Below are 26,496 nucleotides of genomic sequence, written 5' to 3'. Positions count from 1 at the left end.
ACACTTCCGAATGATTGGTAATACTAAATGGTGTTTTATGGTTGAATTAAAATTGAAATTTTTACCTTGAATTTTTGTGACGTTACAGAGAAGAAGGGGGGAGGTTGTTATCGAATATCGATCTAGAGGGAAGGGGGCTTGGTTCTTTAACGATGAACCATGGGTATAGTTCACCACCAAAACCCCCAATCAACACCACCACCATGCCAATCAACCTTGAAGTCACAAGAGAGAAAGAGAGTCGACGTTTTCATTTGGGCTTGCTAACCATTTAATGTTGGAGGGAGTGGTACCACAAGAACCACACTCCTTCCTCTAACACGTAGGAGCCAAATATGTGTCATATTATTTATAGCACACAAAGTGTGGTTCTTTACCATTTACCACACCTAAGGTGTGGGAACTATGATAGAGAAAGAGAGATGTGAGAGAGACGGGAAGAGAGAGAAAGACACATGAAGGAAGAGAAAGAGAAAAAGGAGTGCGTCAAATTTTGGGTTAGGTGCAGTCAAACCTCACCCAAGACTGCATAGGGGGCGGTGTTCCCCTGCCTATGAGGCGCTGAGTGCGGTCAAACCGCAGTTCACTCCGTTGAGCCTAACAACATAAACACAATAAGAAAGGTATAATAGTCGCTCTCCAGGTATTTAACGAAGCTATTTAGACGAAGTTAGCCTGAGGGACGTCCGATGGAACAATTGTAAACTACATAAATCAGTTTTCATATATTTTTGGGCATTTTCAACTTGGGAGGAGCATCAATATTGGTGGCGGTTGCCGGTGGGTCCCGGCGTTGAAACCCACAAAGAGACGCGTGGACATAACACGCATCGAAACATTAAATCAAAAGGCAAACCAGAGGAGGAGCCGTTTGCACCACCGCGTTCTGTTTACTCTTTCCAACTCAGCTCTCATAAAAAAGAGACCAAAACTTCTCCATCATTTCATTCTTCAAACCCAAGCAAGAATTATTCCCAATTTCCCAACCCAATTCATCTTTACTTACCCCTTTTCTCTTTCACGTTTTTCTGAAATTATTACAGAATTCGATTTACAACCACTCTTTCAGCTTTTCAGATACCCACAGGTCTTCGATTTGTTCAGTTGACAGACAATCGGAGAAGCCCACCACCAGTTCACCATAAGCGGCACCGGCGTCATGCCAATTGAGAACACCGCTGGCTATATGATCCCTGTGTTGCCATCAAATGACCTCTCATATCCCTTTGGCCAACTAGGTTTGGATCTATCTGACTCCGAGCTTCGAGAAACCGCGTATGAGATCTTCGTCGGGGCTTGTCGGAGCTCCGGTGGAGGTAGGCCGTTGACTTATGTGTCGCAGTCGTCAGGGAGGTCATCAGACAAGGCGTCATCGCTGCCGTCGCTGCAGAGGTCACTGACGTTGACGGCAGCCAGTAAGGTGAAGAAGGCGTTGGGTATCAAGCATAAAAAGAAAAACAACGGTTCCGAATCAAATGGTTCATCGACGGAGAATCGGCCGGCTACAATTGGTGAGCTGATGAGGGTTCAGATGAGAATCTCGGAACAAATTGATTCTAGGGTTAGACGTGCATTATTAAGAATCGCAGCTGGACAGGTAATCAACTAATAATTTACAGAATTACAGTCCCTTTAAACTTGTTTGTTCTGCGATCACTCTAATTACAAACTTTTTGCAGCTTGGTAGGCGCATCGAATCAATAGTTCTACCCGTAGAACTTTTACAGCAATTTAAATCTTCCGATTTCCCAAATCAACGAGAATATGAAGTATGGCAAAAGAGAAAATTGAAGGTACTCGAGGCCGGATTGTTGCTCCACCCTAAACTACCTCTTGACCGGAAAGACCCATCGGCTCAAAAACTCCGCCAGATCATAAGGGCGGCTCAGGACCGACCAATTGAGACCGGAAAATACAGTGAAGCGTTTCAAACCCTACGAACGATCACATTTCAGCTTGCTTCTCGGTCATCTGACGATTATACCCCTGACACATGCCATTGGGCAGATGGATCCCCATTGAATCTTCGTCTCTACCAAATTCTTCTTGAAGCTCTTTTTGACGTCGAAGAGCCAACATCCATGATTGAAGAGGTCGATGAGGTGTTAGAACTCGTAAAAAAGACATGGGGAATCTTGGGAATTGATGAAAAACTCCACAATCTTTGTTTTTCGTGGGTTTTATTCAACCATTATGTATCCACAGGTCAAGTTGAGAACGATTTCCTTTTTGCTGCTGATAATTTATTGCTTGAAATCAAAAAAGATGCAAAGTCAACTTTGGATTCTGTTTACACCAAGATTTTGTGTTCCACATTGAACTCGATGTTGGAGTGGGCAGAAAGAGGGCTTTTAGGGTACCATGAGTCGTTTTACAGGGGTAATATTGACTTAATGCAAAGTATTTTATCACTAGGGTTATCTGCTGCCACCATATTGGCTGAAGAAAATCCTCGTGAAAATGGTGGAATGAAAGTCATTGATGTTGCAAATTCCAAAGTTGATATCTACATCAGATCATCCATGCGCAAGGCTTTTAATCAGGCAAGTTTTGATCTTTTGCATCAATTAGCTAGAAATAGCAACATACTTAGCATCTAGAAGACAAACCCTTTTGCAGAACTAATCTTTCTTGTGTTTCTTCTATTTAGGAAATTGAGAAAGCGCGTGTAAGTCGAAAGTCAACAAAAAGTCAACTAAACAGTCTTCCATCACTCTGCATACTTGCCCAAGATGTGACTGACCTAGCTTTTACTGAAAAAGAGATTTACAGTCCAATTTTACAAAAATGGCATCCTCTTGCAGTTGGGGTGGCAGTAGCCACCCTCCATTCATGTTTTGGACAAGAAATCAAGAAATTTGTTTCAGGAATCAGTGAGTTGACTCCAGGTGTTATTCAAGTGCTAATAGCAGCTGATAAGTTGGAAAAAGATTTAGTACAAATGGCAGTTGAAGATTCGGTCAACAGTGATGATGGTGGAAAGTCAATCATTCAAGAAATGAGTCCGTATGAAGCCGAAGGTGTGATTGTGGATTTGGTTAAATCTTGGATAAAAACTCGAGTTGATAGACTTGAAGAATGGGTTGATAGAACTTTGCAACAAGAGGTAGATTTTTTACTTCTTTTAACCAAGTTTTACATTTGTTCCACTTTGGTCCCTCAAGTTTTGAATTTTCTTTTTCGTTTATAGGAGTGGGATCCACAAGCAAATAGAGAACGTTTTGCTCCTTCTGCGGTTGAAGTTTTAAGAACTATTGATGAAACTTTGGAAGCTTTCTTTTTATTACCAATTCCTATGCATCCCGATTTACTACCCGAGTTGATGAGTGGTCTTGATAGATGCCTTCAAGATTACATTTTAAAGGCAAAATCCGGTTCTGGTAAGTATTACTTTATTTTATATTCTTTCTGCAAAAAGGGTTGTCCTTATAGTAACCCTAACCCCGAGCTAAGTTGGCCCACGAAGCAAAGTGGGCCAACTGGCCAGCTCAAGTAACAGGGTTACTGAAAGAATTACCTTTTTCAGAAGATGACTATTTATTTTCTTGTTATAGGATCTCGACGTTCTTTTCTTCCAATTTTGCCCCCATTGACTCGATGCAAAGGTGGGTCAAAACTCAATGGTGTCTTTAAGAAAAAAGATCGGTTACAAATAAGTCAAAGGAGGAAACTTTTACCAAATACTACAACAAATGGTAACGATTCTTCCCATAGTATCCAACATTTATGTGTTCGGGTCAATACTTTTCACTACATTAGGAAAGATCTAGAAGTCTTGGAAAAAAGAGCAATCGCGCATTTAAAAAGCAACGGAATCCGCGAGGGTAATTTCGTCAAAAAACACTTTGAGTTATCTTTATTCGCATGTGTAGAAGCAATCCAACAAGTATGCGAGGCAACCGCATATAAACTCATATTTCACGAGTTAGATCACGTATTTTATAATGGATTATACACAACCGAAGTTTCATCATCATCAAGAATCGAACCGTTTTTACAAGAACTTGAACAAAATCTTGAAATCATAGCGGAAACTGTACAAGAAAACACGATTCGAACACGTCTAATCACGAACATAATGAGAGCTTCGTTTGAGGGGTTTTTGTTGATTTTGCTTGCGGGAGGGCCTTCTCGTACTTTCACACTTGAAGATTCTTCGATGATACAAGAGGATTTTAAGTTTCTTATGGATTTGTTTTGGTCAAATGGGGATGGATTACCGAGTGATTTAATCGGGAAACATTCGGTTGTAGTGAAAGGGGTTTTACCCCTTTTAGGTATCGACACAAGTCTTCTTATTGAGAAATTTAAATCTTTAGTTGTTGATAATGATGGTCATGTTTCATCAACAAAATCGAGACTTCCTTTGCCTCCAACAACCGAGGTGTGGGGCCCGGGTGAAGCCAACACGGTTTTGAGAGTGTTGTGTTATCGGAATGATAAGGAGGCTACCGTGTTCTTGAAGAAGAATTATAATTTCCCGAAAAAGCTTTGATGGTTTTTGTGATTATAGCTTTGGGTTTGTACATAATACGAGAGACAAACGCCATTTGATCGATATTGTATTTTTGGTTTGTGTTTTATAGTGATGTGGGATGAAACCCAGAGATAATTTATTGTATATGGGTTATGAGAAGTTTTTGAGATGCATTGAATGTTTATGGTTTCAAAATTTAAATGTATATTTCTTCATTGTAGTGATTTAAAGTCATCATCAATGTGTAATCATGAATTGCTAAGATATTCTTAAATAATAACAACGATATGTTGAATTTATATATCATGTTCGAAAAACGGAAAAAAAATCAAGTATGTTTGTATGTATTGTATTTTATTTGAGTTTATTTATTTATATTTTCAAAACAAACGTAGATTGTTTAACTAATTAGAACTGTATACAACCAGGGTTGCATGCCTTCCTATGTAGCGGGAGCCTGGAAAGCATTATATGGAAAATGGCAACGTACTTCTAGATCATATTAATTTTATTAAACTAATGAATGGAGCCTGTAGGTATGATATTATTTTATCATTTTATGTAAACTCATTTAGTATTTTATATGGATGTATAGGAAATTAATTGATTTATATATTTTGTATCGAGATAAATTACAAAAAAAATTTATCTTTGGCTTAATAATTTATGCGGTTATAATGGTGCAATTGGTTTCAAAATTTGACGATATTTAATGTACCAGGTTGAATAAAAAAATGACATACAATTTATTAAACTCATGTGGGTTCTAATGTCCGTGAATTTCGTACTTTAGCATTTGTGATTTACCGAAAACATCATTTATGATTTTTTTTGAAACGACGATATATTAATATAAAGAAAAACAAAGAGTATATATATATATATATATATATATATATATATATATCCAGACAAATTTGCATTATTATTTAAATAAAAATAAGATGGTCTCAATGATATATCTGGATCCATATGAATATTATGTAATATAAGTTATAATAAAATTTTGATTAAGCAGCTAAATTTATTTATAAAGATAAAAAGGCAAAAAAAACTATTAAAAAACTAATAAGTTAGTGTCCAACTGTCCATGCTTGCATAATTGTTGTTGATAGTAATGGTAATAGTAATTCCGCGTTTATTGGTCAAAGGGGCTAACCAATAGTCCAATTTCTTGAATAAGACAAGGATTGTTTTTTTCTCTGTATGTATTACATGTAACCTACCTCTCACATAGTTAAGGCCCGAAAATTTTAAAAAAATAAAACAAAAACATTCCTAGTGCCAAGGATTCCTTTTCGTTAATGTTCTCGTTCGTGTTGTGGTGGTCGAGCTACTTTTCTGCAAAATAAAGTAGATGTCAATTGTTAGTGTAGTTACAGCCAACACGAAAAAGGTAAATCATCGACAACTCTGAGACCTCACTTATGGATTATCAATTCTTTACTGTAAAAACATATAACAGCCCAATAAAAGTGTATTATACCGATCTAGATTTCTTTGCTGTCTTGCCACGAATCCTGTTCTTTTGAGGTTTTAGTTTATATATCCGAACCATCCAATGATGAGTTGTGAACACCTCTTCAAAATGAGTCAACTTGAAATGTTTTTTTCCTATTTCAGTCCTCCTAACTCTATCATATCCTCTACCACCATCTGTCTCCACAAACCTATCAAAATAAAAAATCAGTTATATATATATATATATATATATATATATATATATATATATATATATATATATTGTTGAACAAAAAGTCAAAAAGTAGTAGATTACTAATTACCTGAAATATGATAGTTTGTACATAAGGCAGTTTAGCATGGTTGGAGTCGCCTGTGAATCAATTCGGTATTGCCCATCTCTCTGTGTATATGATTGATGGATGATATTAGAATTCAGAAGAGATAAATAGAATTTCAAAGTAAACTACTTACAAGATAATCAGGCTCCTTGATATGTGGGAAGACACCTCCTCCTATACGCACCATCCATAGGAACTTATTTATATCATCACTAGAGTATCCCACAACACCTGATACACACATGAACATGAATGAAACCTCCAAATAATTAATTTCTTATTTTCAATTTTCTAAAAAAGAAAACCAACCTCCAAAAACAACAAGGACATATTTGACATCCAAAGAGTTGAAAATTTCCCAAGCAGCTTTTTCGGGTGATGACATGGCAGTACCAACAGTAGCAATATGTGTGTTGTTCCATGTGTTGTTATCAACTATAACTGTCCGGTTAGCCATTGCTGTTGTTTGGTAACCATAGTCCCACCACGATGCCACCTGAAAGCCAAACAAACCATATATATATATATATATATATATATATATATATATATATATATATATATATATATGCTGATTGAATACACTGAGCTACTTACTTTATCATCTACTTCAGTGTTATGGCTTAACCATGCGTAAGCCTCTCTGAAATCATCAAAAACATGAAGTCCTTCAGGTGAATGAGAAGTCAGCACAATTGAAGGAGCTGAATATGCTTCTGCTGCAGCCCATACACTATGGACCTACACAAAGGGTAAATTCGTCATTTACTTTGTCATGCAGATGGTTCATTAGGTGCAAAAAAAGAAAGTATAGTTACCACATAGAAGGCACCCAACAGCACAATTAAGAAAAGAGCAAAAATCGATGTGTCAACAGGCAAAACTAAAGGCCTCTTTTCAGTCTTCTTCTTCTTAGAACTCTCTTCCACAACCACCTTCTCTTTCTTCTTGTTTTTCTTGGAAGGTCTTTCCTTCAACAACTCTTCTTTTTTATCATTATTTTCCATGGACACATTACTAGCAGATGCTCCATCCCCTGCCTTAGTGGTCAAAGTCAACAAAACAATTTCAAGCACTAAAGAAATTTATATTGGAGATACTTATAACTTACTTCATTCTGGAGATTTTCAGATACATAGAATTTAATTGATCTTGTGAAAACATCAAAGGCTTCAGAAAGAGCAATTCCAGATAATATGCATGCAGCGGGAGCAAGCACAAGCATTAGTCGTACCTGTAGTGTCATGTCATCAGAGATAAACTTTTAAGATGACATGAAATTATATTATTAAGAAAAAAAATTATGTGTAAAATGAGTGGAATTAGAATCCTTACCATGACACTGGAAAAATATACCGACATTACTATGTAAAGGATCACAAAGGAACTTGCATCAGATAGAGGTGAAAAACATGCCTGCAACATTGTCGCAAATTACAAGGGGTAAAATTGGAATAGGTAAGAGACACTAACAGGAATTGAGATGAACTTACAATAATTCCAGCAGGAACCAAGAATGCTAATACATTTAGATCCATAAAGTAAGATGGCCAAGTAGGTGGTTGATGTTCACTGACACTTGCAATAATTGGTATGTATTTGCTTGCATACGTTCTAACACAATACAAAAAGGAATGTCACGTGTCACATATAGAAAGTTTCTGAAAATATATAATATTATTTAACCCTATATTAAAATAGTTGTTAAACAAGAGACATGAAACTCACGGATCAAGAAGACTTAAACTTCTTCCACTCCATCCCTTTGTTGGACTAGACGCAACCACTGCTACAAGTACAGCTACTACACCACAGCATACCACCCTGAATCAATAAATAATTTATTTTTATAATTTCAGATTTGTAAGGTGGGACAACAAAAATATGTGATAATATAATCTTTTGTTTTTGAATTTTAGTTTTATATGTTCTCTGCTAAATACTAATATAGATAGGTTTTCAGTCATTTAAAAAAAGCTTTCAAGAAACAGCATTTATTGAATTCTTGAAAATTTAAAACAAAATACAAGATGGGCTTACATGCCAACTGATATAACGAGGGTGGCAGCTACTTTAAACATCTTTGGTGAGAGGATTCCTTTAATGTAATATGCAAGAGCGACCAAATGGATGATAATGAAAACCTGTAATAGTGTTACAAAAACAAAGAGATGGTGATATCAATAAAGTTACAAAAAAAAAAAAAAAAAAAACTATGAGCAAGAATTCAATTAACAACCCATATAGAATCTTTCCAACATCGTTGGGAAAAAGGAGTATCTGAAAGCAAACCTAAAACTACAAAATAATCATAAGAATCTAGGTACAGACATCAAGAAGAAGAAAAGGCAAAACAAAAGAAATTGTATAAAGGTAGCATGAGGTCTTTTATTTATAAGTTCAACACTCATCCAATGCAACATGCTGTATATATCTTTACTATATGAGCATCTAATTATCTGATATTCTTTTGCTTGTGAGGGGAGTGAATTTTATGTCAATGAGACCACTCATAACTTAATTACTTCTAACTGGTTTTTGATTGTTCAATCTAAAAGCACATAAATGCTAAATTTCCCAAGAAGCTATATTGAAATTTACTATGAAAATAAAAAAAATGCTTAAAATTTTCCCTGAAAAGGTACAATTTGTAACTCACCAAAAACGATGCAAAATGTTCTGATGTCATGACCGCATTAAAACCAACAACAGGCACTAATGCTGCCAGTAGTGTTCCCAAGACAACCTGCATAGAATAGCAAACAATGGTTATAAAGTATAAACCAAAAGCAATTGCATGTCTCCTTTTTAGTTTTTAATTTAATATTAATATAAAACTGGACCAATCAAACACTTACAAGTGGAGCATATGCAATGTAGAGCCGAGATGAATAGCGACCAGTCACAATGCAAAGAAGCACATGCATTGGTATCAGGTTGATAATAAAGGTGTACCCTCCCCAAGAGCATACCTGAAAGATACAAGAATTTAAGGAGACAACACAAAAAATTAGAGATATAACAAGATATAAAAGATCTACAAATCAATATGGAATAAATATAGCATGCCTACCATGTAGAAGTATGCAATTGAGTTTAAAGTAGCATAAAAAAGGGATCCTGTGTTCAATGTCTGCATATCCAGTAAAAAATCAATCTCAGAAAATAGTTTCATCATTCAACAATGAATTTGTTAACAGTATTACTCCCTCCGTCCCAAAATTATTGTCCACAGACACAAAACACACAGATTAAAGAAACATTAATTACCACTAACTTTATACAATAAAATGACAGTTTTGTCCTTACTTTGCATATAATGTTCCATTAAATGCTTAGTTGGTTAAGTAATAATGAGGGAGAATTTTGGTAAAAATGTTATTTATTTTTAGAAGTGGACTATTATTTTGGGACAAACCAAAAAGGAAAGATGGACTATAATTTTGGGACGGAGGGAGTATTTATTTATTTGTCTAGAGAAACAAAACTTGAAAGTAAGTTGTACAAAAAGTTAACCTTAATGTAGAGATAGAAGGTGAAGATCAAAGCAAAGATGGCTACAGCTTCATTGTCATAGCTCCCAGCCACTGATCTAGATATGTAAGATGGAACCTGTAAAATATAACATAAACAGGTAAATCCACTAGGAGATCATGATACAGAGCAGAATCTAGGATTATTCCATATAACAACATGCATCTATCTTCATCTAAAAGAAAACTGAAACATCAAAAAATACCCAATGAATGATTTGCATACCATGGCCAAAAGAACTGCAGCTGTTAGTCCAGCACCTGCTCCTTTAACTTCCTATATAAAGGAAGGAGAACAAGAATGAGAGATTTCTATAAAAGTTTATGTGTGTTATGGATTTAGAACAATCTATTACAATCTAAAGACCAAAATGTGGAGATGGAAAAAACAAACCTTTGTCAAGAGATATGTTGCCCATGCAGCAAAGGCAGAGAATACAGGAGCAGTGAATACACAAACAGTTTCCACAGATAGGGAAATATTCAAGGACTGAAGTACCCTGCAATCATAAACAGTAATCAACAACAAGAAAACCCAAAATCCCATATAAATGGGGTAAGGGCCTAGATTCCATACTTGAACTCCTGCATATGAAACTCTAACCTATAATGGAAAGGTGGTGGAAAAGTATATGCAGAGGATAAAGCAAATATAGACAGTTACAACAGATACATGCAATACACTACTGTTTCTAATATAAGCTTATAGTGTATTCCAACTAGCTTGGGGTAAAAGCCTTAGTTCTTGTATTCTTTGGTTATCAAGTAAAGAGACCTGTTATATATGAGATACTAAATTCAAGCTTGATGGTTAAATGATTGGGTCATAACTAACAGAAATCATAAAATATAAAAATAAAAAATAAAAAAACGCACTTCCATATTGTTCCAGCTGTTAGAGTCAATCCAGGGTAAACCGTTCCACCAATGACTCGTCCAAGAGGATACCTTAAGACAAGTAAGGAATAGGGTTTCATGTTAGTTTTGTTCACCAATAGACTAAACAGATGAGAAAAAAGAAAGGATCTAAATTTACCAGGTTCGATCATCAAACCAATTCCAGAAATCATATATCCCATTCTTTGTGAGAAACTGCAAGCCAAAGATATCTTGTCATAGGCAATGTCTTTAAAAATGGATACATAAAGAAGGTATAGAGGTATACATTAGTAACATAAGTATAATGGGACTGAAAAAGAAAAATTGCAGGTTCTAAAGTTCATGAAAGGAGTAACTTTTGGGGGAGGGGACGGGAGAAAGGAAACATATGATATAAAGGAGATTTCTAAATATTCATGGATAAAATTAGGTTAGTACAGTAGCTTGTTTTCTGAAAATGCATACGATTCAGTTATGGAAATCACAAATAACTTTTTTTTTATCTAAAAATGAACGGGAAAAAATATTTACAGATATCCTGGATGTTAAACCAAGGTGATGTAATACTCAAAAAACTTGAATTCTATCAAACTACCATCGCATAAACAAAAAACTGAAGTAATAGAAACAAAATGTTATAAATCAAACCTGAGTAACTCTGTAATTGAAATAAGGATCGAACTCGTGAATAACACTTTCATATTTAATAACCTGGAAGAAAAATGTACCAAGAAAAGGAATTCATGTCACCAAACATTCAAAATCTGATCCATAAGTCTAATACTGAGCAGGGCGTTAGATCCAATGAACTCACCGAAAAAAGACGGATCGAGAATGCGAGTACGCCAATTAACAGGAGGATGAAGAATGCGAGAATATTTCCAGAGGCGTGCCGGAGAGTCGTCGACGGCGCTGCCGTTGTATCTGTAGAGGCCGCCATTAACGGGCGTAATTGCTTTGATGTGTGTGTGTTTTCGTTCGGGTTTACAGCGATTTCGTTCGAGTCAACTAGACACGACAAAGAGAAGACTTGCTTCTAGCTCCCCATGTGTTCGTTTTACCATTTTACCCTTGTCATTACATCTTAGGCTATATCCAACATGCTTTGCCACCGCGCCCACACCATCAAAGACTTATGGCGCATGGAATGCAAAGCACCTCAAGCTTGATTATGTATGGGCGGCACGGACGGACGCACGATTTCACAGTAGGGGTTGCACGGTAATAGAAAAAAATAAAATTTTGAAAATTTTCGAAAACTTTTTCACTGCGACTGGAAAAGTCATGGGTTGTCGGTGCCACCATGGAACCCCTAGGTCCGCCCCTGATGGGCGGACGCAAAATTTCATAGTGGGTGTTGCCGGTGGCACTTTTTTTTACGTAGTGACACAATAGTAGAAAAAACAAAAAATTCAAAATTTTTTACACTACGTCCGAAAAAAAGGGGTTGTCGGTGCCACTATGGGCACCATAGTGGAACCGCACTCGGATGTATGCTTGATAGCCTTAGACCCCTCGGTATGAAGTATATCGCACACTGCAGTATATGATGTGGCACCGCGGTGTGCAGTAAACATTGCACCGACCCCCAAAAAATGTGGTATGTGTCCCGCATATTATCATTTCACCGCATCTCAAATTCAAATTTGTGACGGTTTTTGGCCATTGGCAATGACTTTGATTATTAAAAAAAACACTATAAATACAAATAATGAATCAATTTAAAAAAACAAAGAAGGAATCAATTTAAAAAAAAAGAATGAATCAATATATATATATATATATATATATATATATATATATATATATATATATATATATATATATATATATATATATATAAAATAAGTGTAAGTTGCAGAAATGGTAAAGAACAACCCACGTTTGAAGAGTGAGTAATCAACATGCAAAGTTAAACAAATACTTAGATTCTTCAATACGAATGTGACTAGCAAGTTGAACCAATGACAGTTTCTCTTTTTGATGTTTCAAGTTATGTTTGAAGTCTTTCCAGGACGGAGGCAGTTTGTCAATGATAGTGGACACAGCAATGGATTCATCCATATTCATACGGTGCAGTTTAAACTGACCGTATATGCCAAGGAGTTCATTGTACTGTTCAGTGACAGACCTTGAATCTTCCATCTTATAATTATTAAAGTCACTGACCAGAAATTTCTTGCTAGAAGCATCCTCAGTAATGTATTTCAGTTCAAGAGTGTCCCATAACTCCTTGGCACACAAGGCTTCACTATGGATATCAAATAAAGCATCAAACATACCGTTCAGAATGTGACATTTGCAGATGTAGTCATCATTGTCCCACTTCTGTCTCTTTCTTGTCTCTTCAGCCGTCTCAACAACACCTTCCTCAGGCTCTGCTGGTCTAGGAGTAGTTAGCACGTACGCTGCCTTGAGAGTAGTCAGCATGAAGTGCATCTTCTTCTTCCACCGCATGAAGTCAACACCTTCGAACTTCGCCAGCTTTGCAAACTTAGTGGTCATCTCGCGGATTGAGTCACCCATCTCCAGAAACAGAAAATATCAGTTTGAATGTTGGGAAATTTAGGGTTTGTGGTGGAGATCTGGATACCAACTTGGATCGTGATATCACTTTCCGAACTGATATTTCTACGGGAAAATGACTTACAAAGGTAATAAAGTTTTCAAAATGTTTAAAAAATACCATTATTGATTTTTCAGTACAAAAAATACCATTTTACCTATTATTGTAAGTAACTTCCCGGTTATTAGTGTTTCTAAGTAAAAAAAAAAGTCCAACTACTTTTCCTTTCCCCTTCCAACTACCGCCACCCCTGTTTCTTCTTCTCCAGTAGCTTCTTCACCTCCGGCCCCTGTAACGCCCACGTCTTCTCCACAACTAATCTTTGAGCTCCTGATATGCAATATCCAACCAAAGAAATGAGATGTTTATGATGAACTCCACAAATGATCTCAACTTCTGCCTGAAAATCATGTTCCGCATGACTGCTGCCCTTTTTTAGTTGCTTCACCACCACCTCTTTCCCATTCGGAAAACACCTCTGTGGATATACCCAAAACCACTTTGTCCAAGAAAATTGGCTTCTGAAAACCCATCTATCGCCATCGCTAATTCTTTAGATGTGAATGTGCTTTTTGAGAAACCCGGTGACATACCCGGGGAAGGCAGAAGGCAGAAGTGGGTTTGAACCGCCGGAATAGTTGGAACCGGAACCAACGATGCTAAATAGCGGTGACGATGTAGGTTGCGGGGGAGGAGATTTTTTTTGAACAGATATAATATTTTTTTATTGTACTTGTAAAACACTTCTGCTTATCAACTATCATCAAACACCACCAAATGCTACCAAACTCCACCTTATCACCACCACCGGCGATAACCACCTTCATGAACCACCTTATACCCACTTAAATCACCATCAAGAAACATCACTGCTCAGCCGTATCCCACCAACTATTCATCATCTTTCCAATCACCACCTTCCATCGTTGAAGCTTTAAACCACCTTCACCACCTGCTGCCACCACAACCTCGATGGTTTAAACCACCTTCACCATCTACCTGTCCATCCCTGTTCAACCGATAACCACAGCTTCCTTCAGCTTCATTACACCACCAAAAACCACCGTCAACCTCACATGTTAAACCACCAAACACCACCTTATACCTTCCCTCTGAATACCGAGAACGCTTTCCGCCACCACCTTCGACCCTCTTAATCTCCATCTGCCTACACAAACGTCGAAGCTAACCACATGCAAAAGCTGAGAAATATCACTGCCACCTTATACCATCGATCATCAACCATCGAGCCACTCCCCTGTTCAACCGAAACCCACCACCAGTCGATACCCTCTGCGAACTTGTTCCAGGAAGAAAAGAAAAGAAGAGTCTGTGATTTCTTTGTGGGGAAGGAGAATTGGTAGGACTTGTTTTTTCCTTCATTTTCTCTTCTTTTTACTGCAAAGAAACAAGATAGTAGGACTTGTTTTTTTCTTATCGGGAGGTTACCTACAATAACAGGTGAGCATAAGTTGTCACTGGTTTTTTATATACAAAAAATATATTTTAATGGTATTTTTTGTATTAAAAAAACAATAATGGTATCTTTTGAACATTTTATAAACTTTATTACCTTTTAAAGTCATTTTCCTTATTTCTACCATATGTCTGGGTTACAAGAAATTCAGCATAGGGTAGAAATATCAGTTCAGAAAGTGATATCACGATCCAAGTTGGTATCCAGATCTCCACCGCAAACCCTAAATTTCCCAACAAAGATTACGTGCAATTGTTTCAAAAGCTATGCTAAACAATCAAAAGAAGAGAAACAAAGTTATGTGACAAAAACTGTGTGAGATTTTATTCGCCATCAACAACTACAATTATTGATTTAGTTGTTAGCAAAAATGCATGTGGACACCCACGATTGAGTAAAAAAAGTGCCCTACCAAACACCTACTCAGACTCTAGGACCTTACCTCACCAACTTAAGATCCTCGTAGACGTAGGTTTTCTACGTATGCATCAGATTACAAGGAGTCTAACCGGTTTGACTTAAATTATAAACCAAATAGACATAACATATATTCGAGAAGTTTCAATGTCCAACTCATATTTCAACCAAGAACAACCATTATATAACTCAAATCCACTTAAGAACTAAAATACTATCTAAGATTATTGATCTAAAAAACTACTTACTTAAATAATAATATTTTTTTAAGATTCCTATTAATATTAAAGATTCAGAAATTTAAGATTTAAAAAGAAACTTCTAATTAGAAATGATGTAAATAAAATTAAGAGCTTTATAGGAAAAAAAAATAGAATAGATTGTTCATTAAAAAAAAAATAGCATGTCACGAACGTATTACATTTGGGCACTTGTACGTCAAGTCGGTGAAGGAAAAAAAATTATTATAAAAGATAACCCTAAATATTGGCCGACGATTTCAACACACCACTCGTCCCCAATTGACCCCCAAAACGGATTTCATCGCCTACTGCTGCCATCGATCCCTACCATATTCTTCAGATCACGCCGCCGCATCCACCACCACAACCACCGTCAACCTCCGCATCGACCACCACCACCATTAACCTCCGCATCGAGCAGGTAATGTTCAATATATCACTTGATTGAATTGTTTGAAAACTTCCGTCTAGCTTAAACCTATGTGCTTCAAAGGATCAAGACTGCTAATTACTTCTTAATCTAGGATAAAAAGTATGGCTAATAATTCGAATTAGGGGTTTAGTCGTATATGGTTGTTAATTCGAATTTAGGGCAAAAAAGTAATAAAGATGTTATCTGCTCGGTTCGTTCCTGATCCATGTGGGTTCTAATTACTTCTTCGTCTTTTCATTTTGATGTTGTTTTTCTCAAAAACAGAATCTAACAAAATTTAAATAAATTTTGTGTGGAGAATCGGCAAGATCATTGTTGAATTTGTCGAAAGAAAAGACTGTGATCAATCTCATACTTTTCTTTTAGTTTTTTTTTGCTGAAGACATGTTTAATTTGTTTATTTTGGTTTTCTACATAGGTTGGTTTCTTTCATTCATGGCGGCTTTGAAGGAGCTTTTGCCACCTGCAAAATCATCTTCTTCCACCTTCTATGATCATTCAAGCGACCCATGGTTTAAGCAAAGATACAGCGCCCCAACAGAGGATGAACATACTGAAATCATCAAAAAGAACCCTGTCCCATTATACAACACACCTGAGCGTTTCAAATATCGGCCATCAAAACCACAAGACTTTGGTGATGGTGGAGCTTTCCCCGAGATACACTATGCACAGTTCCCTCTTGATCTTGGTAGGAAAAAAGATTCATCTTCAGGCCCAAAAACCCTACCTGTAACAGTTGATAAACATGGTAACTTAACATTTGATGCGATTGTGAAGCAAAACGAAAACGCTTCAAAGATTGTTCATTCACAGCACAAAGATCTTGTACCCAAGATTCTAAAGGATGAAGAAGATGAAGAAGATGAAGAGGAAGTGGAGAAGCAGAAAAAGATTGAAGAAACAACCCTTCAAACAAAAGCAGCTCTCGAAAAGATTGTGAATGTAAGACTAAGTGCAGCACAACCCAAAAACGTTACCACACAATCTCAAGATTCAAAGTTCATCAAATACAAACCCTCACAACAATCATCCGCATTTAACTCAGGGGCAAAAGAAAGAATCATTAGAATGGTGGAAATGCCAGTTGACCCATTAGACCCACCAAAGTTCAAACACAAAAGAGTCCCAAAAGCTAACGGATCGCCACCTGTCCCTGTCATGCACTCCCCTCCTAGACCTGTAACAGTAAAAGACCAACAAGATTGGAAAATCCCTCCGTGTATTTCAAACTGGAAGAATCCAAAAGGGTACACAATTCCACTTGATAAACGTTTAGCAGCAGATGGAAGAGGGCTTCAAGAGGTACAAATCAACGATAATTTTGCCAAACTTTCAGAAGCTTTATATGTAGCTGAACAAAAAGCAAGAGAAGCTGTCTCCATGAGGTCAAAAGTCCAAAAGGAAATGATGATGAAAGAAAAAGAAAGAAAAGAACAAGAACTCCGCGCATTAGCTCAAAAAGCAAGATCCGAAAGAACCGGGACCGCAACCGGACCACCTCCCGCCGCCCCACCGCCGCCATCCTCCGGGAAGACCATGATGGATGTTGACGAGAGAGAACCAAGAGAAACAAGAGAGACAAGGGAGGAGAGAGAGGAGAGGATTCAGAGAGAGAAGATTCGGGAAGAGAGGAGGAGAGAGAGGGAGAGAGAAAGACGATTGGAAGCGAAAGATGCAGCCATGGGGAAAAAGAGTAAGATAACACGAGACAGAGACCGTGACATCAGCGAGAAGGTGGCGCTTGGGATGGCGTCGGGAGGGGCGGCGCGTGGTGGTGAAGTGATGTATGATCAGCGGTTGTTTAATCAAGAGAAAGGGATGGATTCAGGGTTTGGGACAGAGGATCAATACAATGTTTATGACAAAGGATTGTTTACAGCTCAGCCTACTCTCTCCACCTTATACCGCCCTAAGAAGGATGCTGATGGTGAGATGTATGGTGGGGCGGATGAACAGATTGAGAAGATTAGGAAAACGGATCGATTTAAACCGGATAAAGGGTTCACGGGTGCCAACGAGAAAGCGGGTCCCAGGGATAGACCCGTGGAGTTTGAAAAAGAAGTTGCTGAAGAAGCGGATCCATTTGGTTTGGATCAGTTTTTGACCCAAGTCAAAGGAGGGAAGAAGGCGATGGATAAAGTTGGAAGCAGTGGGACCATGAAAGCAAGTGGTGGGGCTTCTATGCGTGAAGGGTATGAAGGTTCTGGAAGGAGTCGAATTGGGTTTGAAAGAGGACGATAGAGAGAGTAAGGTATGGATTAATGATGATCATAAACTCGCTTTACATTTTAATTCTTGTGTTTTTGGTTAAAGGATATCTCTTTATCAAGTGTTATGATGATGGCACTGTGATTTGTACTTTTTATGTTAAAACTTGTACTTGGCTTTTGTGATTTCGGTATTTGAAAAACTATTATGTTTGCTTACTGTTTTCTTTGATTATTTCAGCTTGAAAAGATGACTACCCTTGTTCTACAAAATAATCAGTAGAAATACACAAGTATTGTATGTTGCTGTTATGGGAGGAATAAAAAAGTATAATGTCCATATTGAGAAGTACTTAGAATTCCCATATCAGCAATGTACTTGCACACAATGGCAACATACTTAGAATTCGTTATCAGTAATAGCAACATAGTTAGTTACACTTGTTTACCAATAATTGCAACATTTATTAAAGAAAACATATTATTGCTTATATGGGTAAAAAATACAAGTAAATTGCTACTACGGTCTACGGATAAGAACTAAATTACTTTGTTATTAACTGTATTAAAATGCAAGTATGTTGGTATTATGGGGTTAAAAAGTAAAGTAATAAGTTGCTGTTATGGGTTAAACAATAAAGTAGCATGCCTATATCTGTAAAATTAGATTTTTTGAGCATTCAAGATAGCATGATACTAAAAGGTATAGCATTCAAGGATAATAATAGTAGCATTCAAGAATAGTAGGATGCTATTAAAGAATGTTTTTTTTACATGATTTTTTACAGTTTCTAGTTTCTACATGCTATTTTAGAATCCTAAGTAGGATGCTATAATTAACAAGTACAGTACCTAATTAATAATTTGAAAATCAACTCTTTAACTTTCAAACATAACAGTTAATGAACTTTTTTTTTTTAAGAATAGGAGGATGCTGTTAACAGTTTATAATTTAAAAATGATGCTATGATTAACAATTTATAATAGTAGGATATGCTATTAAAAATTATAAGTTGTGTAATTCCAATATAGAAGAGATTAAATAGCCATTTTCAAACTTTTGGAATCATCCAACAAAACAAATGACGCTTAGGCCTTTGGGAGCAGTCACCATTAGAGCAATCACATCTGTGGTAGTCTTGCAATATATTGTAAATGCTACCTGTATAGTGTTTGCAAGACACATGGCACATGGATTAGATATTATTTCTTTATTATAAAGATAATATATCAATTCAATTGTTTTTAATATCTAGATATGACTATTTGATTAAAATACTAATATAATACTTTTGCAAGCCTTTCAAGTTTTGAAAGACACACTCCTATGTGGCATGAAATAATGGCGTATCTGGCCTTGCAAACCAATTGCAAGCCATCGATGTAGATGGTCTTAACCAAAAATATGGTGGATGTCATGTGATTGCCATCTCATCATCTTGCATAACTATATTAGATTTGTATGCCTACCGCCATACATCATTATATCCTTCTTATTATTACTTTAAAATATATTTTTTTATTACTTTAAAATATATTTTTTTATTACATTATATCCCTCTCATTATATATATTTTTTATTACTTTAATTTTTTTAATACTTTAAATATATTTTTTAGTTAATTAAATGTAAAGAGGTAGAGAGAAAAAAAATTGTGATTGGATGCTCAATTGTGATGGTGATCACATTTCACCGCAATGTGGTGCTTCGACAGTTTACCACATTAGGCTGTGGGGAGTGGTCACACCCAAACCACCAGCCAACTCAGCGCCACGTAGATATTTTAGCATTCCACAACCAACCGACTAGGTTAAGGAAATGGTGTTCACCTAGTGGGTTGGTAGTGAAGGGGGGAAAATGATGAAAGAGAAGGAGATAAAATGGAAACTGTCATAACAATTAGCCAATCATCTTGTGTGTCTTCATGCGTCTTGGCAACCACTTCACATCCAACCCACCGGAGCCTGGGGCGGTGTTCACGTGTGGGTTGGCTTGCCACATAGGATCTCACGCGTGAAATAACCCTCCACTCCGGATAGCCTTATCATGGGTGATCTTTACATTCAACATATTTGTACATCAAACACATTTGTGGTTGGTGGTGACCATTCCGGAAGACCTTATATGTCAGATGATAATCCATCTCGTCATTTGTTTGCAAACCTATTGAATTAGGTTAATTATTTGGGAAAAAAAATACCAATGGTTTAAATGAGACAAGAAAAATCATTGATGGCTTGAATAACAGAGTAGCGTATTTGTGTTATTTTTCTGATTTTAATGTCATGTGTCGTATGAGTAGTGTATGTTTGCATGTTGTATAAATTTTTGGGAAAATGACTCTTGAGGGTAATTAACTTTTGCATTTGTACTCATTTGGTCCCTTTCCTTTTTTTTTGTATTCAATATACCATCGAACTTGTTGTTTGCGTTCACCATAACCCTTTTGACCGGCTTTTGACCTGTGATAGCCGGTCAAAGGGTTATGGTGAACACAAACAACAAGTTCGATAGTATATTGAGTACAAAAAAAAAAAGGAAAGGGACCAAATGAGAACAAACTCAACAGTTGGTTACCCTCCTGAATCATTTTCCCTTTACTCATTTACAGCAAATTCCACGTCATCTCTTACTGATATTAATGACTTTATGAGATTCATTCTTGCTTCTCTTCAAAGCATAACCCATGAAAGAACATTATTCATACATGTACAACTTTGTAATGCACTTGAATATTTATTAGGGGAATCTTGACTAAGCAGGCGCATTTCATGACTACATTTACATTTCCAATCAAATGATTTATCGTATCATGGATTCTAGACAAGTCTACAAATGAGTGGAATCACAAGTGCTGTGATTTTTGAGTTTACTTAGCTTTAAGATCAAATTCATGGGATAAGATACAACATCAATATGTACAATAGCATGCTGCTTTTGTAGACACATCACCATAATATACCTTGAGGTAAACGTTTATGCTGATAAATATACCTCTCATACACAGTCATATCCTTTTGCAGAGAGGTGTTGACAGCTAACCACAGTAAGCATAACATAGACCATGTTTTAACGAGTTTACCCCTTTGAAACACTCTTCATAGAATACGTTATAGCCAAAGAAGGTTGCAGTCTTTGATAATTTTGCAACTTTAATTTCATTTAACTTTTCAGGGAAAATGATTCAGGAGGGTAACCAACTGTTGAGTTCGTTCTCATTTGGTCCCTTTTCTTTTCTTTTTGTACTCAATATACCATCGAACTTGTTGTTTGTGTTCACCATAACCCTTTGACCGGCTATCACAGGTCAAAAGCCGGTCAAAAGGGTTATGGTGAATGCAAACAACAAGTTCGATGGTATATTGAATACAAAAAAAGGAAATGGACCAAATGAGTACAAACGCAAAAGTTAATTACCCTCAAGAGTCATTTTCCCTAAAAAAAATTATGGTAGTAGACTTAGTAGTATCGATAAATGTACGTGGTTGAAAAAGATCAAATCATGTTGAAAGTTTCAATAATTAAGTAGCTAAGAAATTTTTTATGTTATTTTATTTTTAGACTAAATAAGATGTTATCAAGCAATGACATAACCATGTAAACATGTTTTCATTGTTTTTACATTCAAAACATATTCAGTAATCTGACCCCATCAAATGTAACCCCATTCGAGTTAACTTGTGAAGACCAATTGATATTTAAGTTGAGTCAAGCCTGGTCAAAGTATAAACTCGTGAAGGGATGGAGTATGGTGACGACAACATCGAAGGGACGGAGGATTGTGGTCGCTTAGATAGGGATCGATTTGGCTGGATGTGTCGTTCAATATTGGAGGAGGTCAACGTGTTTACGGGAAAGGGAAAACACAAGAAGTTTTCCGGTCAACAACATTTTTGGGACGATTCATGGAAAATGAACCGGACCTCTCACTTGTGCAAAAAAAAAAAAAAAGTCTGACTCGGACCGAGGCAGATCATACCTCTTACTAGACCCATTAGGTGCATATTAAACAATCTTTTACACTTTTGCCAATAATATATTACATGATGTGCTTGTTTGTGGTGATGGTCGTGGATGTGATTGTGATGAACCTATGCCGGCATGCTTATATGGCGGCAAGATGTGAGGTGACATTTGAGGGAGGAGATGTGGTGATGGTGTGAGAGAGATTGTGCCTTTGCCATATACTGACGAAGGTAAATCATTGCGATTAATCCAAACGGAGCTATCAACCACCACACAACATGCCGCTCATCCGATGTTGGTTCTGACCTCTCTATAGAGTTATTATCCTCCTATTACAATTTCAAATCAATTGTTAACAACATATATAGTAAAAATGGCAGTCTTAAATAAATAATCATATTCAATCAACGTCAATGACCACCTTCGAGCTAGTCTTCTATAATCGCTTAAGCTTTGATCATGGAATGGTCCAAGGGATCACCAAATACATGGCTAATTGAAAAAGTCTCAAAAATCCAGATCAATGAAACTCACGTATCACAATATTAGCAAAGAGAAAACATTAAAAATATAAATTAAATATTTAATATTATCTTGAAAACGTATATAACCTGCTTAGGCTATACAGGGGCGGAACACAAACACAATAACTAGGGGGCCGGAATTAAAATTTCAAAACAAAACCACGTAAAAAAAATTGTTTCAAAATTATAACATATCAAAATTCGAAACAAGAAAATTAATAACAAATATTGTTATATCACTCTTCAAATTTGTAATTTTCATTTTTTGGGATCTTGAGTAGTATTGACACGTTTTTTTAAATAACACATTAATAGTTGATTGTTTTTTTTTCATGTTGATATATGCAACATAAACAATTTAAATAACAAAATATAACTAAAAATAAAATTACAACCAACAAATATATTACAGCAAATATCAATATTTTGTAATAAAATACAAGTTATTGAATGATTTTTATGATGATTTCAAAACCTAAGTAAATAATATATTATGATTTTAATCGATTATGTTTTTAGTGTTTATAAAGATTTTATATAATAGAAAACCAATAAATAATATCAATAAATTTAAAATAAATGTTATCATTAATAGGGTAAAAACTTTTCAGATAAAGTATGTGTAGATAAAGTATGTGTACTGCCTATATGCCCTCCACCATCATCTCAAGACAAGTACTAAAGTAGACGAGTTATTGACATAAAACAAGAGAAGGAACAAGACTCAAGAGAATTAGAGAGAGAAAGGGAAAAAAATTACCAGTGTAGTCTTCTTGTGGAATCTGGGGAGTAGATCGGAAAGGAAGAGTGGTCGCCGGTAGCAGGCAGAGAGAACGACAAAGAAAAGAGAGCAAGACGGAGAATCGATAAGCCGACGATGGAAAAGGGGTGGTCCGACAAGTGGCGTATGGGCGAGATGCAGTTGGTCAACGGCGTTATTCCGGTGAGATGGATGTTTCCGGCTTCGAAATTTCAGGATCTTTCTTATTTTCTTAAACTCAAATCTTGAGTTAATAGTTTTATACATTTGATTGTTTTATAGAGTTTAAAAAATAGTTTCTTAGTTGTATGAGTTTCCTATTGTAATACGATTCTTTTGATTCTATTAGTTATTTTATCAAAGATTTTATTTTTGATTTCATCAGTGATTTTCGGATGATTTTGATGGTTCATAACTAAATTTTGTAACTCTAACAGGGGCCAAATTAACAAATATAATGACAATGGATTTAATTGTTTTAAAATAAAACTATATATGTAAGGTATTAGGCTTAAAACCGGGGAGGCCATGGCCCCCCTGGCCTCTATTAAGATCTGCCACTGAGGCTATACGTCAATTTTTAAGGTTTATTTTTCTTTAGTTTGACGAGATGAATAAGTTCATAAACTTTCGTATATATTATCTTCAACTGATTGTATAATTGCTCACAAATTATCCTTCCTAAAAAAATTATGTGTCACAAAAAAAAAACAACCATTAGTTACATCAAAACAATTACAAATGATAAATGACATGACACTTGTTGAAGTCGTCAAAGTTGGATACCAAGCCTAAGACTTATCATTCACAGGCTGATGAGACAACCAACTATTAAAACCCTTCTCCAACAAGTAGAGCGAACACACACATACTGCATCCTCGTCCAATAAATCATACACAGATTTATTAAAAACGTTATTCATGTTTTCCAAACTTACTGGGTCGCTCAGAACAACCATTGGAAACATACGTAATCGGAAATCGTAACCGAAATCAGAAGCCATGAAATACTCACCAAACTGGAACCGATAACAAGATAAATTTCCTTCCTCCTAACGGTCAATTTGTAGTCTCCGATCTCAAAAAATATTTCCTCTATTTTGTTTTAGTGGGTTGTGAAACCTTCTTTGCAATATATATATATATATATATATATATATATATATATATATATATATATATATATATATATATATGATGCGACCAGGTCCCGAACCATCGGCTAGGTGGAAGAGCTCCTTCGCGGCGGAACCTGAGAAGTCACACAAGAGAAAAGGATGTCAGCCGTCGTCCGGGAGGAGCTCCCGGAAAGACGCTCCGACGGTCAAGTTAGTCTAGAGAGTGTGGGAGAATATGGTAATGCGTGATCGGAGTTGGGTTCACTTACCTCGGCTGAACCGAGTGTTAGTCCTTTTATAGTGAGGATCCTCATCAGTCCGTACGGGGACAGGGACTGTGGTCCTGACAGGATCCGTCGTCCTCATTGGAGGCTCTGCTCCACGTTCGTGTCCCGACCTCTAATTGGTTCAGGCGATTGTGCTCTGTCTGGACGCTTTGTCGCCTGAAGCCGTTGTATTTGGACTGTAGCTAAAAGACAATTCTTGGCGAGGGCGAGCTTTCTACGCGATCGCTGCGCGGGGGCTTGGAGCTACCCAGGTCGCTGGGTCGACTCCTTCGCTAGAGGCGCTCTGCCGCGACTCGCTTGTTTTTGGCCCGCTCTGAGGGGCGCATCATCAAGTCCCCCAGTCCAGTAGTCATAGCGTATGCTAGCTAGCTATGATGTTCTGGACTTAGCTACTGACACGCGTCGTGCTCTTACTCGGTTGACACTTCATTTTCGGCGACGTGACGTTTCGACGTGTGCGCGGCGGTTACGTCAGCGGTGTCAGGGATTTTCGCAGATCCCGCCTTTTTTCCCTTTTTATTACCCTGAACGGTTTCTCCTTTTAGCTTCTATCTTGCCTTTTCGTTCTCCTTTTTCTTCTCTCTTTCTGTTTTGCTATGGCTTCTACTCCAAGCTTGATCCCTACTGCTGCCGGATTCGACACTCTTCTGGAGGCTTATGGCCTCACCCTTGCCGATGGAGTGGAATTTCCTGTTCCAGGTTCGTTGATCACCCTTCCTCCTACTGGGAAAGTGTGTGTTTATCTGAAAACCTTCGACGCTGGTCTCCGTCTCCCATTGACCGACTTTCAGGAAGAGATACTCTGGCTCTGTGGGTGTAGCGTGCAGATGTTAACTCCTGGCGTCGTTCACAAAGTGGTCGCTTTTGAGATGATATGTCGTGCTAACGGCATCATCCCCAATTACTTTTTTTTTAAGTATTTTTTCCGGTTTGCCGCCACTAACGAAAAGTATACCTTCTCTGCTCGTCGCGGTGGGCATAACCTTGTTCTCGATAGCAAGCCTCCGAAAAACTGGCAGGAAAAGTGGTTGTGGGTTAACCAGGAGTTGCTCGGCCGTGACCATCCTCGAGCGGCCATGCCCTCTGATACCATCCCTAAGTTGTTTCCTCATAACCAAGCAACTGCAGATCTCATGCGTTCTCTTCAAGTGGATGTCGATGCTATGTCGGAGGTTATCCTCGCCAGAGTTGGTATGAGCCCCAACTGGCGTTCCCGGGGAGAAATGCATGTGTTCTACTCTGTTTCCGACGGTAAGCTGTTATTATCTTCCCATCTATTTTTCCTCCGTTTTCTTATTTTCCTTCCTCTTCCCCCCCTTTTTTTCTTTTAAAAGGAGAAAGAGGGAGGGGCTTATCCGTTATATTGCTGCTTTCTTATGTGTTTGCCATCTTCCTTTTGCCTGGTAGGTGTCGAGTATGCTATCTCCATGGATTCTGTGCTTCGAGGTCGCTATCAAGGGAAGCTGGAGCACCGAGTGGTGCCATTGTACGAAACTCTTCCCCCCCCCCCCCCCCCCCGTCGCTTGGTTGCTGCTGCTCCGGTACCTCCACAACCCGCGGGGAGCTCTACCGCGTCGGGGAGTCGACCGAGCTCCCATACTATCACGACTCCTGTGACCGCTTCTACTGCTTTTACTGGGTCTACTGTTAATAGTCCTTTGGACAGCAAGGTTGGGGTTTTGGCTGGTGCTCGTCGGGTTGCTGAGAAGAGAAAAGTTGTGCAAGCAATGAGTGGTCCGGCACCTGAGGGTAGCTCGGGACATATTGGGCGGCGTGTGATGCAACGTCGTGGCCTCATGCGCTT

At 37.3% G+C, this 26,496-nt stretch overlaps 4 protein-coding genes across 4 annotated transcripts; 2 read left to right on the top strand and 2 right to left on the bottom strand.

The window, feature by feature from the left end:
- Positions 1-850: 850 nt before the first annotated feature.
- Positions 851-4,714, top strand: LOC145128919 (protein unc-13 homolog). Its single transcript, XM_079063697.1, has 5 exons — positions 851-1,597; positions 1,680-2,543; positions 2,651-3,106; positions 3,191-3,380; positions 3,555-4,714. The coding sequence occupies exons 1-5, from the start codon at positions 1,160-1,162 to the stop codon at positions 4,493-4,495; spliced, it is 2,889 nt and encodes a 962-aa protein (XP_078919823.1). The 5' UTR covers positions 851-1,159; the 3' UTR covers positions 4,496-4,714.
- An 836-nt stretch (positions 4,715-5,550) lies between these two features.
- LOC145132282 (dolichyl-diphosphooligosaccharide--protein glycosyltransferase subunit STT3A-like) lies at positions 5,551-11,766 on the bottom strand. Its single transcript, XM_079067012.1, has 22 exons — positions 11,506-11,766; positions 11,340-11,402; positions 10,849-10,904; positions 10,689-10,760; positions 10,207-10,312; positions 10,039-10,089; positions 9,796-9,891; positions 9,353-9,412; positions 9,138-9,251; positions 8,939-9,025; positions 8,320-8,423; positions 8,008-8,103; positions 7,773-7,893; positions 7,615-7,695; positions 7,391-7,513; positions 7,098-7,319; positions 6,877-7,020; positions 6,589-6,775; positions 6,413-6,510; positions 6,262-6,341; positions 5,964-6,147; positions 5,551-5,818 (listed from the first exon to the last, which is right to left on the bottom strand). Exons 1-22 carry the CDS (start codon positions 11,629-11,631, stop codon positions 5,756-5,758), a joined length of 2,334 nt encoding a protein of 777 aa, XP_078923138.1. The 5' UTR covers positions 11,632-11,766; the 3' UTR covers positions 5,551-5,755.
- An 824-nt stretch (positions 11,767-12,590) lies between these two features.
- LOC145131195 (uncharacterized) lies at positions 12,591-13,196 on the bottom strand. Its single transcript, XM_079065923.1, has one exon. The coding sequence runs from the start codon at positions 13,194-13,196 to the stop codon at positions 12,591-12,593; it is 606 nt and encodes a 201-aa protein (XP_078922049.1).
- A 2,430-nt stretch (positions 13,197-15,626) lies between these two features.
- On the top strand, positions 15,627-18,255 carry SKIP (chromatin protein family). The gene is made up of 2 exons (XM_079063955.1): positions 15,627-15,814; positions 16,245-18,255. Exon 2 carries the CDS (start codon positions 16,262-16,264, stop codon positions 18,068-18,070), a length of 1,809 nt encoding a protein of 602 aa, XP_078920081.1. The 5' UTR covers positions 15,627-15,814; positions 16,245-16,261; the 3' UTR covers positions 18,071-18,255.
- The last annotated feature ends 8,241 nt before the right edge of the window (positions 18,256-26,496 follow it).

This window comes from Lactuca virosa, chromosome 8 (assembly GCF_052849685.1).
Source record: "Lactuca virosa cultivar CGN04683 chromosome 8, Lactuca_virosa_CGN04683_v6, whole genome shotgun sequence".
In the NCBI taxonomy this organism is placed as follows: Eukaryota; Viridiplantae; Streptophyta; class Magnoliopsida; order Asterales; family Asteraceae; genus Lactuca; species Lactuca virosa.
Note: the sequence above shows the minus strand (reverse complement) of the source record. Positions and strands in the feature narration are given on the sequence as shown.